General features: G+C 44.4%; 1 protein-coding gene across 1 annotated transcript in view; it reads right to left on the bottom strand.

The window, feature by feature from the left end:
- The window catches only part of NR5A2 (nuclear receptor subfamily 5 group A member 2), a 208,777-nt gene extending 193,176 nt beyond the window's left edge, over positions 1–15,601 (bottom strand). The window contains exon 1 of the mRNA XM_073571748.1: positions 15,316–15,601. Within this exon, the coding sequence (XP_073427849.1) occupies positions 15,316–15,379 (64 nt within the window). The 5' untranslated portion in view covers positions 15,380–15,601. The remainder of the gene's footprint in view (positions 1–15,315) is intronic.
- Between the last annotated feature and the right edge of the window lie 845 nt (positions 15,602–16,446).

Here is a 16,446-nt window from a genome sequence, read left to right as displayed (position 1 = left end):
GCTGAGTTTTATGTCTGGATTTTACCCATAGATTTGCATTAGATGCGGAAAATCCACAAGTAAAAATGCTCATTCAAAACCATGATAAAACACATGGAAAAAAACGCAATGAAAAAATGTAAGTAACCTGATTTACTTAAATGGTGCAGAAATTCTAGAACATCAAAAACTCACCAAAAGCTCATTGTGGGAACATACACTAGCTGATAATTGGAAACAAGTGCTCCTGGGAAACTTTGTTTTATGATTATCAGCCCTTCTAAATCTGTGGCTAATTACCTGTCAAATAAGTAAGCCTGCTTAAAAATTATCTTTTTTGCCAGGCATCATATTTTGTAAACAGGACAAGTGCTGCTGAAAACAATACAAACAGAACAAGTATATTAAAGGAAACCTGTCATATCAAAAAACGCTATTCATCTGCAGATTTGGGTCAATATGCAGGTTAATAGCGTTCTAAAGCTGTGTGGCCACCGCTTTGAAAGCCCAGCTGTCTGGAGGAGATTAAAGAAGCACCCCAGCAAAGTTTTTATCATCTTAATATATTTATATTGCAGTAATCATATTATATAGCACTGTGTGCTTACAATTGCTCATTTTGTTTTTCTACCCAGTTAATTCTTCTCTTTTTCTCTGCTGTACGTAGAAACAAGAAGTCTCTTGTCCCTGCAAAAATCTTTCCCCTTTAACTCCCCACCCAGCTGCTCCTCCTCCCCCTAAGCAAAGACTTTTGCAGTGACTCATGATTCATGCAGGAAAAATTGACTTCCTGTTTCTACATAGCGCTTAGTGTTAGGAATGGCGGAAGACACTAAATAAAAAATAAATAAAGTGCCTTCGCCACTCGGGGTCCACTGTGCGGTGGATGGAAAAACCGCTGCTAAAGAGGCAGAGCACTATGGCGGAAATGTACACAGGGTTGAACTGCACCCTATGTGCACTGAGGCAAGCTCTGTTGTGCTCACAGAGCTGCAGGCAAAAAGCATATACAAAACGCTGAGTCTGTTCAAGGTCACAGACTCTCAGCGAGGCCGACACGGTATTAAGAGTCACAGGAGTAGCCTTATACAGCAGGACTACTCCGTCTAGACCTACCGTAAAATAAGGTGCATGGCGTCGCAACTGCGAACACCCGGCAGTACTGCAACCACAGAGCGGCGTGAACTGAGCCGCAGACAAGGCACCGCTATACCGCAAGCGCGATGCTGGACGCTAGCTGCTGAGGGGATTTCTTAATAAGTCAGTCACCAGTCCAAGCATCCATCATCTTACATACAGCAGCAAATAAGAAATACTAGCGCATGGCGGAACAGTCATGCGCACTTTTTATACCAAATGGGACCTTCCGGAAATCTCCAAGGCTCCAAGAGGAGCCAATAGGATTCGACACAGGACCTGAGCACCTGACTCCCGAACTCCAATGGGAGTTCGTCCCGTGAGCATGCTCAGTTGAGGGAACAGAGGACTTAGCCTCTGGGGAGAGTTGCCGCAGAGCACTCTCTTCTGCAATCTCCTCTGCAGCAGCGCAGGAGACTGCAGAATGTAACATAGAAGACAACATAGAAGAGGTAGAAATCTGACTCCTAACACTTAGGCTACTTTCACACTTGCGTTTTTTTGCACTGTGTGCGCAGTGCAAATGCGCATAAAAAGCGCATCATGCGTTTTCTTGCTTTCTGCGCATGTTTTTTGCAAAAAAAGCATGCGTTTTTTTGCGCTGACGTGCGCATGACTATGCGCACGTCAGCGCTCCCATAGACTTTAATGTGTTTTTGGGTGAATTTTGTGCGCATTGCGTGCACATGCGTCTTTTTGAGACAGGTCGGACGCACAAAAAATGCAACAGGATGCATTTTGTGCGCCGGGGCGCACACTACAAAAAAATGCGTGCGCATACAAACGTGTACAAACGCATGCCAATACGCACCCATGTTAAGTATAGGGAAAAAAACGCATGCGCAAAAACGCAGCGCAAAAAAAGGCAAGTGTGAAACCAGCCTTAGAAGGATCCAGCTAGTCAGTTTTTAACCATGCGATGTTATAGACTTAATAGAAAAGTGAAGTATTAAAGAGGTTGTCCGGTCCAAGTCGATAAGTCTGCAGTCACTGACTTAAGATTCCCCCCAGCACACGCACTGGGTTTCTGACCCGTGATCAGAAGTTATGTATGCGTTATACATACTCTCGGCCAGTGGGCACGGCTTTGCTTCCATACACTTGTATGGAGCGAGGTGGTTCCCTCTAGTCAACCACACCCACTGGCCGGCCGCATCACTGGAGGAGGCGGGGTCTCGCTGAGTTCAAGTGTATGGAAGCGAGACCATGCCCACTGGATGAACGTATAACGCATATATACTCTCCTGAATAAAGCGACAGAAGAGAAGCGGGCACCGCTATAAAGTGAATGAATCAGATGACAGGGGTGCTACCAATGTACCCATAAATATGGATACAGCAAAGGAAAAGAAAGGCACAATATGAGGTGCACACACCTGATATAAACGTGAAAAAAAGCTTTACTGGAACAACTAGAAGTGCACATACATATATGTGTATAAAATAACTTAAAAACAAATACTGACAATAAGGCTACATATATACTCTCCGGTCCCTGGTCTTAAACTAACAAATCCCCGCAATGCACAGTGCGTGTGCTGGGGGGATTCATAAGTCTGCAGTCACACAGCGTGGACCGAACCACCCCTTTAACTGGGTATAAAGGAAAAATGAGTAGTTGTAAGTACATCGTGCCATACAATGTGATGATTGCAATCAGGGCTGTCATCAGGAATTTCAGGGCCCCATACTGGCAACATTTTCGGGCCCTCATGAGACTCCGCCCAGGCTCCACCATAGCCCCACCTCAACCCCTTGAACCTTGCATAGTCCCATCACACACTCTTGGAAAACTCCACTTCTGCACCACGTCCTCACCATTCACACATTAACAGTTCCCATCACCAGATCACATACATAGCCATCAGCTTTTGTTTTGGCCAAAAGATTTTTAACCCGCCACCATGACAAGGTAGACTCATTTGACCAGGCCCTGCTCTACTTTAACCTATTAAACATGTGTTAAAATATCCAGTACTTTTTTTTTAAGTTTATTTTTATTTATATTTCAATTTTTAAAATGACCAATTATAACAAATACCGTCACACCATGGCTGGACCACATATTACCATCACACAGTGACCGAATAATACCACATACAAGGAACAAATACTGCCACACCATGACCAGACCACATTTTACCACCACATGGTGACCAAAAAATACCACATACAAGGGACAAATACCATCACACCATGGCTGGACCACATATTACTTCCACACAGTCACCAATAATACCACATACAAGGGAAAAATACCACCACACCATGACCAGACTACATATTACCACCATATAATGATAGAATAATACCACATACAAGGAACAAATACCATCACATCATGACCAGATCACATATTACCACCAAATAGTGACCTAATACTACAATACTGATCATTAATAAAAAAGCACAATGATAATATTACCATAAGTGCCATTATACACAGGAGCTCGGTATGTACAGTCAATGGACATGTAATACAGTGATCACCAATAACCTTATACACAGGAGCCCTGAATATACTGTCAGTGTACAGGTAATAGTGATCATCAGTGACATTATACACAGGAGCTCTGTTTTTCCCAACTTCTACACTACACCAGATGAAGAAAAAAAGGTGTCATAGTGTCATCCTGCAATGTAACAGGACCCCCCCACTGAAAACAGTATCCTCAAAAATAAAATATATAACTGCAGTAATAATATCTCTTAATTAGCCCCTGCAGTAATAATATCCCACATCCTGGCCCCCTTGTGTCTCATTCCTGGCTCCAGCTATATGTTCTCCCATCCTGTCCTCATGTGTCTCCATTTTACCCCATGTGACGTCCCATCCTGCCCCATATGATCTCCCCATCCTGCTCCATCCGTCTCCATCCTGCCCCATGTGTCCCATGATCCTGCCCCATGATCCTGACCCATCTGTCCCATGATACTGCCTCATCTGTCCCATGATTCTGCCCCATCTGTCCAGTGATCCTGCCCCACCTGTCCCATACTCTTGCCTCATGTGCCCCATGATCCTGCCTCATGAGTCCCATGATCGTGTCCCATCTATCCCATGATACTGCCCCATCTGTCCCATGGTCCTGCTCCATGTATCTTTGTCCTGCCCCATGAACCTGCCTTATCTTTCTTCATCCTGCCCTATGTGTCTCATGATTCCGCCTCATTTGTCCCATGATCCTGCCCCATCTGTCCTATGATTCTGCCTCATCTGTCGCATGATTCTGCCTCATCTGTCCCATGATTCTGCCTCATCTGTACCATGATCCTACTCCATGTGTCCCATGATTCTGCCCCATGTATCCCTTGATCCTGCCCCATGTGTTTCCATCATTTCCATCCTGCCCCATCATCCTGCCCTGTGTGTCTCTATCCTGCCCCATGTGTCTCCATCCTATCCCATGATCCTGCACCATGTGTCTCCAACCTGCCCTATATTTCCCATGATGCTCCCCAATCTGTGTACATATTGTGGCTTGCCAGTTTCAATCAAAAACCAAAACACCTCCTTCTTACCTGGCCATGGTCCTGTGTAGTCATCTCCTCAATCCATTTGCAGTGCGGACTCGCTGGCATATGACAGTGACTTCATACGCCCGCGACGCGAGCGCTGACATCTGCTGCCAGCCTGTGATTGGCTGGAGGCTTTTATCTATTGCTGTGTTGGTCCATGCAGCAATAGATTTTAACTGAATATGCGTCCGAGGATGCACATTCAGTTGCTGGACCGGCAGGATCTTCCTGCCCTGGGGTCTGGTGAGCAGAGGGGGGCCGGTCCAGGTCCACTCTGCTCACTGTGCCCCATATGCCAGTAAGGGAAGTAATGCTCTGATGATGGCCCTGACTGCAATATATTAAGAGGATATAAGTTTTGATGGGAGTGTGCTTCTTTAAGTTTAATCCTTTCAGTTATATAGGTAGCTTAAATCGTTGCTCAATATGAGCAGCGGCTATTACCATGTTCTGGCACAGACTGACAGTTGGAAGGATCCCCAATTGATGCTCTTCTCAAATGGCTAGAGAATATATTAGTCTGAAGTAAAACTAGTTTCTGTTTTAAAGGGGCTCTGTCAGCACAGAATGACTGTTCATATTAAGTCACACCGCATGGTGTTTCACGGTTGGGCTGATCATTTATATACACCTTCCTACCTGCTTGTTTTATTTCTGTCTCCAGCCTTCTTTAGCTCTATGGAGCCAGAGCTGTTAATCAAAGAAGGAGGTGGTGATTGAGGAAAAACAAGCAAGTGGGAAGGTGTATTTACATGATTGGCGCCGCCATGAAGCAGCAAGCGCCTCTACTTGGGTTCAACAGTCATTCTGTTCTGACAGAGTCCCCTTAAGGCCGGGGTCACACTTGCAAGAAACTCGCATGAGTCTCGCATCTCAATACCCGGCACTGCCACCGTCACTCGGACCGGAGCACTCAGCTGCGTAGAAATACATGCAGCCGCACACTCCGGTCCTGAGTGCCGGCGGCAGTGCCGGGTATTGAGACGCGAGACACGTGCGAATTTCTCACAAGTGTGATCCCGACCTAAGGGGGAAAGTAGCCATGTAAGTGCTTATTTTGCTTGGCGTACTGTAGTTTTGAATTATACCATTTATTTTACCATTTAACGTTCTGCAAAATAGGAAAAAAAATTCTAGGTGGGGTGGAATTTAAAAATATAGCTATTCTGACTTTGTGTTTTGTTTTAATGACATTCACATTGTGGTAAAAGTGAGCTGGTAACTTTCGGTCAGTTTGATTATGGTGATTCCAAATTTATATAGTTTTTATTATTTAATTTCTTTAAAAAATATAAAACTTCCAAAAAAAATTGTTTTTAGTTACATATTATCAGATTTTCTATTGATGGGAGTTTTATGAGGAGTTTTTCTTTCTGGGGAGTGAACTGTAGTGTTTATTGGTTCAATTCTGAGGTCTATATGTCTGTTTAATTCATTCTCATTCTGATTTTTTGGGGGAAGTGAAGTGATTAAAAAAACAGCTATTCTGACTTTTTTTTGTTATAGAATAGATATTTTGATAAATATAATAGCTTGGACAATTATCCCCATGAGCATACAAAATTTATTAGTTCCTAAGTCTAAGAATATAAATAATTAGTTTTCAGGAAAAATGGTGAGGTGATTTAAAGTTTGTAAATAAACTTTCAAAGCAAAAGGTAGTAACACCAAAAATTGGTTTGATTGACGTTTCAAATTATTCACATTATATCTTGTTAATTGATAAAGTGCCAAGTGAACACAGTTTATGTATATACTGTACTATATATACATATATATAATTGTATTTATATATATAATTGCATATATATACTGTATGTAGGTACATATATATATATAATATACACACATATACCTTTGAAACAGAATTAGTTCTTCTAGGTCCAATTGCACAAAGTCATTGGCACCTGTGGACAAATATGCGATATGTTGAATGGCTACATTGTGGTCTTTTTCATGATGTATCCATTTAAAGGATGTCATTATACTGTAGCTGATAGATCAGTTAGGGTTCTGTTACAGACATAGTTCCCTATAGGCTAAAATGGCATTTGTTTTACAGATGCATCATTAATAGCTATTGAAAGATCATAATGTATCCATTGAATGGATCCCATATCTGAAAATCGTGTAGTCTACTGTTATTACATACTTTTTTTTTTGCTCTACAGTGACATATTCCTGCCACATGGGTGCAAAAAGAATACTTTTTTGGCCTAAAAACGAGTAATCGACCCCTGTGAAGATGTTTGGATGGAATGATTTGAGCTTTTGCGAAGCACAAATACTTAACCTGGGGGGATGACTCAGTATAAGATAATCTATGTGACTTGGTTACTAATAAAAATAGGGGTCAGATGGAAAGAAGTATAATTGTAGGGGCAGTCGATATAGATCACTTGTCGTCTGATATAGTGAAACACAGTGGTCTGCATAGGAGCTATAGACACAAAACAGTAAGAGATTTATAAAGTTGCATTGTGGTTCATTTTAGACACCAGACACCATCCCTGGACAGATGTGCTGATGTTTTTGAAAAGAACCATTGATTTTTAATCCTGTCTGACCCTTTGGTACCAGATATTGAACTCTCATTCGTCTAAATTTTGTAAAGAAAATCTCGTAATTAATTGCCTGTGCTTTTAATTATATGCTTTAATAAATATAGAATTAATCTGTAACTAATTAATTAAACAAACTAAACAATTGATTTATTGAATGCTTATAATTTCCATACTTATTTTTCTATCAGATATAGATTGCTAATGGAAAATTACAGTGTCGTTTCCAGATGTCACATTTCTCAAGTGGTCAGCAATTTTGGAGTATCTAGTGTGCTAGTATATGAGTGCACAGAGACAGAGAATGAAATTTCGAGTAAAGCTGAGGTGGAATGACTGGATTTACAAACTACAATGTAGAACCACATACAAGCGCCGCATAAAATGCATACACATGTCGTGCAGGCAGAAAAGGTAAATTGTTCATAGGATAAATATTCAAGACTCAAGTTTGTATTAGAAATGACTGATGGTTGATTTGGAGAAATGCTGCAGATGATGAGACCTGTATTGTATGGAAAAGGCTGGATAATATGAGAATACAGATACACAAGACTTTATTCACTACTTTCATGAAGACATTAAAGACCTCATACATATTAGACTAATGTTGGGTGCACCTGACGATACCGGCAAGGTAATCTGACTATGTATGGGGACCTCCAGACACTCCCTTGATGATAAGCATCCAACATGCCCAATTTCGGACTGTTGATTCTTTTGTTCTCTTCAAGATAAGGCTACTTTCACACATCCGGTGTGTGGGGTCCGGCGGCGTGCGGCGAAAAGCCGGGCCACCGGATCCGGCCTGCAGCCGTGACACCGGATGTGTGTGCGGCGTCTGATACGGCTCGGACGTGATTCAAAGGAGCCGCAGCAGGAGGTGGACAGAGACAGCCGCTGAGAGAGACAGCTGCTGAAAGGGAGGTGAGGGGAGGGTAGGAGAGGATAGGGGAGGGGAGAGGAGAGGGGAGGGGAGAGGAGAGGGGGTTGGAGAGAGAGAGAGACATGTGGGGTTAACACTCAGTGTCCGGGCAAGAGAATCTCTCTCTCTTGCCGGGCACTTGTGGGGTTAACCCCACAGAGAGATCTCTCTCTCTCACCCAGACACTGTGAGTGTTAACCCCACAAGTGCCCGGCGAGAGAGATCTCTCACAAGTGTCTGGGTGACAGAGAGAGATCTCTCTCTCTCTCACCGGGCACTTGTGGGGTTAACATTCACAGAGTCCGGGCATGCGCTGTGGAAAAAGCCGGTCCGGCGCTGAGAAAAAACGTTGCAGAGAACGTTTTTTCCAGACGCCGGACTGGCTGTTTTTGCCGGATCTGGCAAAAACCGGATACGCCGCATAGGCATCAGGCGCGATGCGGCGATAATGAAACTCTATGGGGAAAAAAACGGATCCGGTGGCAACAGGCGCCGGATCCGGTTTTTACACTTTTCGCCGCATCGCGCCTGATGCACAAAAACTGATGTGTGAAAGTAGCCTAAGCCATCTCCTGTTTATGTGGGAGTTGGGAGAGATAGCTGGTGGCCAATGATTGGATGGACCATTGTTCAGTCAACAGCTATCTATTGTGCCTGGGCTCCTACACATTAGATCTCTCTTAGCTAAACTATATTTCAGTGGATCGTTTGGCCGACTTCTATCTCAACAGTCTCTCCCATACACAGGAGTGCTTGTTTGGCTGAGCTCCTGCGTTCTTTATAAGAAAGCTGCTGACTGACATTTCTTCCAACAGCTTATCCCTAGGAGAACAAAGTGATTAGCAATTCGAAATTGTGCATCTCCCCAGACAATCAGTGAGCCGGGGATCCCATACACATTTAAAGGTACTGTCACACTTAGCGATGCACCAGCGATCCCGACCAGCGATATGACGCGGTCAGGATCGCTGGTGTATCGCTAAGTGGTCGCTAGTGAGCTGCCACACAGGCAGATCTCACCAGCGACATAGCAGCGGTCGGGGTCGCTACTTACCTGTCAGACGCGGCGATCCTGACGTCCTCCCGCCCGCGTCCACGCGTCGCTCGTCGGCGCCACAGGAAGCCCAGCAGGAAGCTGACAACAAGAACGGGGACAGGACGATCTCGCGCGATCAGCGATAACCAGCGGGGGAGCCGGTCGGAGGTAAGTATCAGACATAGCGATATCGCTAGCAATATCGCTATAATGTCACAAAATCAGTGACGTTATAGCGATATTGCTAGCGATATCGCTTAGTGTGACAGGCCCTTTAGTGTCGGCTGAACCTGTATCGATAGATGTAGCTGACTTTAGTTTAATGTGTATGGGGCACTTTAGTATAGGAATTAAAGAACAAAACGTTCAAGGAACCAATTATAAATGTTGCCTTGTAACCAGGCGGTTTATGGGAAGGAATGGCGAAGTGATGATCATACCCAGGCTCAGGAGACTGATGGTGGCAGAAGACTCCATCTACCCGATATGAAGGAAGCATACAGCAAGAAATGGTTGCCGGAACCTATTATATATTTTGCAAAGAGGCCTAAATCATGAAGTTGCACATCTGTTCTGAACCTTACTATGTACACTGAGATCAAGAACTTTGTCATGTGAGGTGGACTTATGAGCCTGCATAATACAAGTATTCTAGTAATGAAATACATGAGTAAAGTACCACAGATAGCTTTAACAAAAAAAGTACAAAATTGCTTACAAATAAGACATTATAGTCAAGAGAATTTCAAGTTCTAATTAAGAAAGGAAGTAAATCCGTTAGCACTAAGTTATCACCAAAGGTGAAACATGGACTCAAAGCTTTGGCTGGTATCTTAGTAGTTGCAAAGTTCATACTGTAAAACCTTCTGAGCATCAACGACATAGCTGCCCAGTAAATAATGTCTCTCCAAACTCGCCACCACTGTTCCATACTTTTTTCTTACTCCTGGGCATTGCCAGTAAGTCTGGAGAGAGAATACTAGAATGTCATGATCCAGGTTGGATTATGACAGATAAAAGCACTAGTAACCTTTTTTTTTTTTCCTTGGGCTGTGTGCTTGGGGTTGGTTTTGCCCCCGGTGGCCATTAGGGTCATGGCATTGTGGTGGTTTCAGTTCCAGGTTTGCCTCCGGTGGCCGTTAGGGTCATTGCACTCTGGTTACTTTAGTTTAGTGCATGTGATTATGAAGCAGGTGTGATTGCTGGCTCTTACCTATAAAAGAGTGTCAGGTGGTTGCAATCACTGTTGGTGATATTGCTCATTTCCAACCAAGTCTGGTGGAGGAAGGAACTACAGAGAGGAATTCCTGGCAGCTCAGGGGAGCTCTGGTGTTATAGCTTCAGGTGTAAGCTGAATTCAGGTGTCGAGCTTCAGGGGTGAAGCTGAACTTTGGTGTCATACTCTGTTGCTTGGAGCAATGGCAACAGAGCAAAGCTAAGTGGTGTTATCCCTGTTTGTACCTTTCCTTTTGTGTGTTTCAGTGCAGTGGTGGGATTAGTTTCTGCACCGTCCATTTCACTAGAAAGGGCTAGGTGCAGGGCGAGCTATGGTTTTTAGGTATCCAGCTCGGCGCCAGGTGCGGAACCTGCTTAGGGACTGTTAGGAGTGCAGAGACACTGACTCAGGGGAGTGCATGAGGTCTCCACGTCCCCGTTCCCTATCGCAGGGCCCTACATTGTATCGGTTTCCCTGGTGTTTCCCTTATTATTTAAATTCGCCCTGCTGGAGGTGGTGTATCCAAATACACGTGTAATTCTGAAATTCGCCTGCTGGAGGCGGTGTATCCGGCCGCACATTATATTATTTAAATTCGCCATACTGGAGGCGGTGTGTCCAGTCACACGTAACCATCACATTATCACCAACCGTAACATTTTTCTCTGTTGAGCCATGGGCCAAGTGCAGACCGGTGAGCAGTTTCTGCTGGCCTTCACTGAGGTTAGTGAGGAGCTGAATGATGTGCTTCAGCAGCTCCTACAGCGGAATTATGGGTCTGAGGCCTATCCTCTGCCTCAACTAGAGGGTCCATATACGACTTTGGCGAGGATGTGCCGTGGAGTCCCTGCTGGGGGGCAGGACTTGCTTATACAGGCGGATGTACCCAGGCAGGTGGGTGTAGTCGGAGTCCGCATGGTGCTGCCTGGTGTTCCCCAAGGTGAAGGGGTATGTCCCTGCAGTGAGCAGACTAATGATTTAGTCCTTGGCACTGACGCCAAAACTTCTGTACTGTCAGAGAAGCCGTGTCCCCCTGGTCGTGTGGAGGAAGACGATCTGGGAGTGTATATTTCCTCCTCGTCCTCAGAAGGTACTATGTCAGCAGAGGTGATGGTTGGCGAGGTACCTGAGGGCATACCAGTGCTTGTGGACAGTGGATGCTCAGGTTGTCCAGACTCATAGTCTGAGGTGTAAGACGCTGGACAAACCCATAAGCGTCCAGGCCATTAACTCTGTCCCACTGAGCCAGGGGGGTTAAAACAAGTAGTAGGAGACATTGTGCTGAATAGCGGACATCAGGATGTGTCCCAGCCATACTAAGTCTTGGAGGGAAAGCCAGCATCTGTCGTTTTGGTCCCCCCTTCGTCTATAAAACACAACCCGGTTTTAGATTGGCGGACTAGGGAAGTAGTCACTTGGGAGCAGTCGTGTGAGGGCTGCTGCCTAGGGGCTACTGTGTCTGCCATCTCTCTACAAATGTCCCCTTCCTCTCCAGTGGTAGCAGCTGAGGTGCTGCAGGAGAGTAGGGGCAAGGCTCAACCCTCGCCATTAGCCAACCCTGAGAGGCGCAGACCTCGTAGTAGGAATGGTTGGAGGGTGGTGTTTCCCTTGGTGAATTGCGGGGGTGTGAGTGTGGTGACACAGGACACAGGGGGACGTCTCTGTTGTCAGTTCCAGAAAGAGTTCACCCTATTTTGACAAACGAATGTGTGGCAATAAACGTTCAGGTCCGGACCTGTGTGTGAACGAGCATGTATGGGTGGCCACCAAAAACATCCAGTGGAAGTGTGTTGCGGGGGTCTGGAATTCTCAGGTGATCGGGCCATATCTGGTGTCGACTATCCAGGGCCCGGAGACTTACCAGCTGGAGTTACCCACATACTTGCCCATACACCTCTCGTTCCTCAGATCGGCGCTTTGGAGATGGGTGGTGCCTCCGGAACATACATTGCCAATACCAGCAATGCTCATTTGTCATAAACCTGAAGTGCAGGTAGTTGCTGGGGTGAACTCTGGACCTGGGCATCCCCACTGTAGGTGGTTCCCTGATGAAGAGCAGTCTTGAGGGTCCAGAGGCCCCTCATTGAGGGAGGGTACTGTCAAGATCCAGGTTGGATTATGACAGATAAAAGCACTAGTAACCTTTTTTTTTTTCTTGGGCTGTGTGCTTGGGGTTGGTTTTGCCCCCGTTGGCCATTAGGGTCATTGCACTGTGGTGGTTTCAGTTCTAGTTTTGCCCCCGGTGGCCGTTAGGGTCATTGCACTCTGGTTACTTTAGTTTAGCGCACATGATTATGAAGCAGGTGTGATTGCTGGCTCTTACCAATAAAAGAGTGTCAGGTGGTTGCAATCACTGTTGGTGATATTGGTCATTTCCAACCAAGTCTGGTGGAGGAAGGAACTACAGAGAGGAGTTCCTGGCAGCTCAGGGGAGCTCTGGTGTTATAGCTTCAGGTGTAAGCTGAATTCATGTGTCGAGCTTCAGGGGTGAAGCTGAACTTTGGTGTCATACTCTGTTGCTTGGAGCAATGGCAACAGAGCAAAGCTAAGTGGTGTTATCCCTGTTTGTACCTTTCCTTTTGTGTGTTTCAGTGCAGTGGTGGGATTAGTTTCTGCACTGTCCATTTCACTAGAAAGGGCTAGGTGCAGGGCGAGCTAGGGTTTTTAGGTATCCAGCTCGGCACCAGGTGCAGAACCTGCTTAGGGACTGTTAGGAGTGCAGAGACACTGACTCAGGGGAGTGCAGGAGGTCTCCATGTCCCCGTTCCCTATCGCAGGGCCCTCCGTGGTATCGGTTTCCCTAGTGTTTCCCCTTATTATTTAAATTCGCCCTGCTGGAGGCGGTGTATCCAGATACACGTGTAATTCTGAAATTTGCCTGCTGGAGGCGGTGTATCCGGCCGCACATTATATTATTTAAATTCGTCCTATCGGAGGCGGTGTATCCAGGGTCACATGTGTCAGAGAAATTCGCCCTGCTGGAGGCGGTGCGTCCAGTCACACGTAACCATCACAAGAACACTGTATTACCCTTTCTATGATTTAGTGATTTGATCAAGTTTCGCAAATTAGCTATTTATACACCAATAATGATAAGAATGGCTAGAAATGAGGTTTAGTATAATATACATCAAAACCTCTTTGAATTGACAATGCAAAATTGCAGTGACGAGTTGAGTGTTGAAATAGTGGTCCTGCTCATAGATTACCATCGTGTAGGGGCATAACAACTGTAGTTGCAGAGGTAGTGACCAGGATTGGGCCCATGCAAGTGAAGCCCCCCCAAATCTAGTGCAAGCTTCAAATGGAGATGCGTCCTCGGGCACACATTCAGCTGAAGTGTATTGATCCAATTATGCTAATTGCACTCTGATCAGAATTTTATCAGTGTGATCTGATTTACTTGGAGGTGGAGAAAAAAAGCTTCTCTACCTTCTGATGTCATCCAAATGTGATCTAATATTTTCTACGGACCCATAGAGTTAAATGAGCGAGTGGTCTTTTGAAGAGATATCAAAGAGTTAACATTTAATTTGAAGAAGATGTCTCCTGACAGGCAACTTTACAGTCAGATCTGTCAAGAATTTCTAATTATGTTTTTCTAGAAGGAGCAGTAGCACCTGCATTAAAGCCCATGAGCTACAGGAGTTAGGGGGCTAACCAGAGGCAAGTACTACATGTCACATTACCATCTTTAAGTGGTGGTAGATTTCTTTGAAAGCATTTGCTAAACTCAAATTAGTTTGGATGGAATGACAGAGCTCAGTGGGTGCTATTGCACAAACCAGTGTGGCCCTGTTAGAAAGAAGCAGGCTGGACTGGCGGCTCATTCATTCTTTCACCAGAAAATCAACATAAAATGCCATTTATGTGGGGTTAACATATGAGCTTCCTCTTCTGGACTGTGTCTGCTCTACAATGCCATCACTTTAACCACATGGTGGTAGCAATTTCTGAGGTGTGACCTTGCTTTCAAATTCACACTTAAATGACATTTCAGAGTGGCATAAAATAAGTCTGGAATCATTACTTAATTAACGCAGCACAAATGAATGGAAACAGCTAAAGTGACCCAAAGTGACACAGTCCAGACTGCAGCACTTAGCACTTCTAAACATTTACTTTCCTGCACAAGTCATCTGTACCAGAGTTCCATAACATACACACACACACACACACAAATATATATATATGTTATATTTATAAGCCTTTATATGTATTCATGCATCTTTTAGACTGGATATGTAAATTACACTGGGTATAGGGACTATATAAGAAGCTCGGTAGAACCAATCTTTATTTATCCATGTCATCTGCATCCTCTATGGTACACCCCATTTCCATCTGTTAGGAGAGTACCGCTTTTTAATGGGGGTGGGTAGATGATCACTTCCAGTAACGTCGCTGATGCCTCTGTTACCTCATTGAAAGTGACAGAATGAGAACTGAAAAAACATCTGTCTTGAATCTGAAGGAAATTCTGAAACAATTTCAAGCTCTCTCATTACCTCATATGACATCACCTATTTTTCATACTCCTCCTATTGCTTTTCTCAACTCCTCCCACCGGTTCAGACGATTTCACCTTGAGACCTCCTTTATTCTTCCATAATCCTATGTAACTATTCTGTTAAACATCTTGTAATTCCTGGTTGCTGCACACCAGACTCTACAGCTGAATCAATTCCCTCTATGCCTGCATTTTCCAGTTACATGAGTAATTACACCCCAATTTTAGCTCCCTTTATTGCACAATAAGTACATTCAGTCAAAATAAAACTAAATATTTCCCAATGCCTTCCTAAAAAACGCCATGCTAGGATTTACTTATAGTATGGTCCTACTAATGTAGAATCCCAATGCCTTGAGTGACATGAGTCATAAAACCCTAGGATTTCCTCCTGCCCTCTGTGGGTCAGCACAAGAAAGTGCGCTCACTTACCCTGTGCGTTATATCCGTGTTTCATAGGCTCTTGTATGATGACACTTTCATGTCTTGCAGCCATGATCAACCCCAAACATAAATTGTCCACGTCCTTGAATATTGCATCGATTTTCTTAATGAACTGCTTGTAAAACTGTAATGTGGTGGCCTTGGAATCAGATGGACTATGGCATATCCCAGCGAAAGTTACTATAGACTTTTCAGAATCTGATTCCTAGTGCAGAAAGTAACAGGTATTTCTCGGCCTGGACTCTGTACTCTTCTGAGCATTACTGACCTGTTGTAAACCATCCGTCCCATTTGGAGATGGGATGTAATGAGTGAGATTATTGCACTCTATTGGCTGATTCGGGTCACATGTTCCACCTGCAATGTGATAACAGAACTCAGGTTGTAAAGTGACAGGAGAGAAGATAAGAAGTTCTGGTAGATAGAGGCAAACAAATGATTAACTTTCAAGTAGAAAGGTAGAGTGGAGAGAGCCCAGCTATAAAGGTGGATACCTACGTCAGTCTACTCAATGGGCACTAAAGTTACAAAGCAGGATGAGTCTTAGGGTGCAATCACACTGGCTGATTATTGTGAATGAGCCTTCCTAGGAACGCTTATTTTCCAACAACTTATCTGTCCAAACCGGCTGCAAATCACTAGACAAATAAGAAAAATGCTCATTCGTTGGGAGACATGATTTTTAAGATTGCTAAAAAATCATCATTCTTGGCGGCACAACATTCTATGTAAAGACTAACGTGCTGCTGAGAATAATGGCAGTCTATTATCATAAAACAGTCTATTACTAGTCATTCATATGTAGTGTGATTGGCTAATAAATCACCACCAACTGACAAACATTTATCTGATTGTTGGACCTTTAAAGGGGTTGTCCAGCCTTGGAAGACAAGTTTTCAGTAACTCTATGTGACTGGAGATTTGTGAATCCTCACAGCGTGCATTGAGCGAGGAGGCGCACGTCTAGTTGGCATGTGACCGCATGTAAGCAAATTGTTTACTCGTGGTAACACACCTGCAACTCCTGGTGCCGGCAGCGGAGAATCCTCACGGCGCACAGTGCGGAGGATTCACAAGTCTGGAATTATATAGAGTGACTGAAGACTTGCAACCTAAGGC

The sequence above is a fragment of the Dendrobates tinctorius genome, unplaced genomic scaffold (assembly GCF_039654945.1).
Source record: "Dendrobates tinctorius isolate UK_male_01 unplaced genomic scaffold, ASM3965494v1 ptg000029l, whole genome shotgun sequence".
NCBI lineage: Eukaryota > Metazoa > Chordata > Amphibia > Anura > Dendrobatidae > Dendrobates > Dendrobates tinctorius.
Note: the sequence above shows the minus strand (reverse complement) of the source record. Positions and strands in the feature narration are given on the sequence as shown.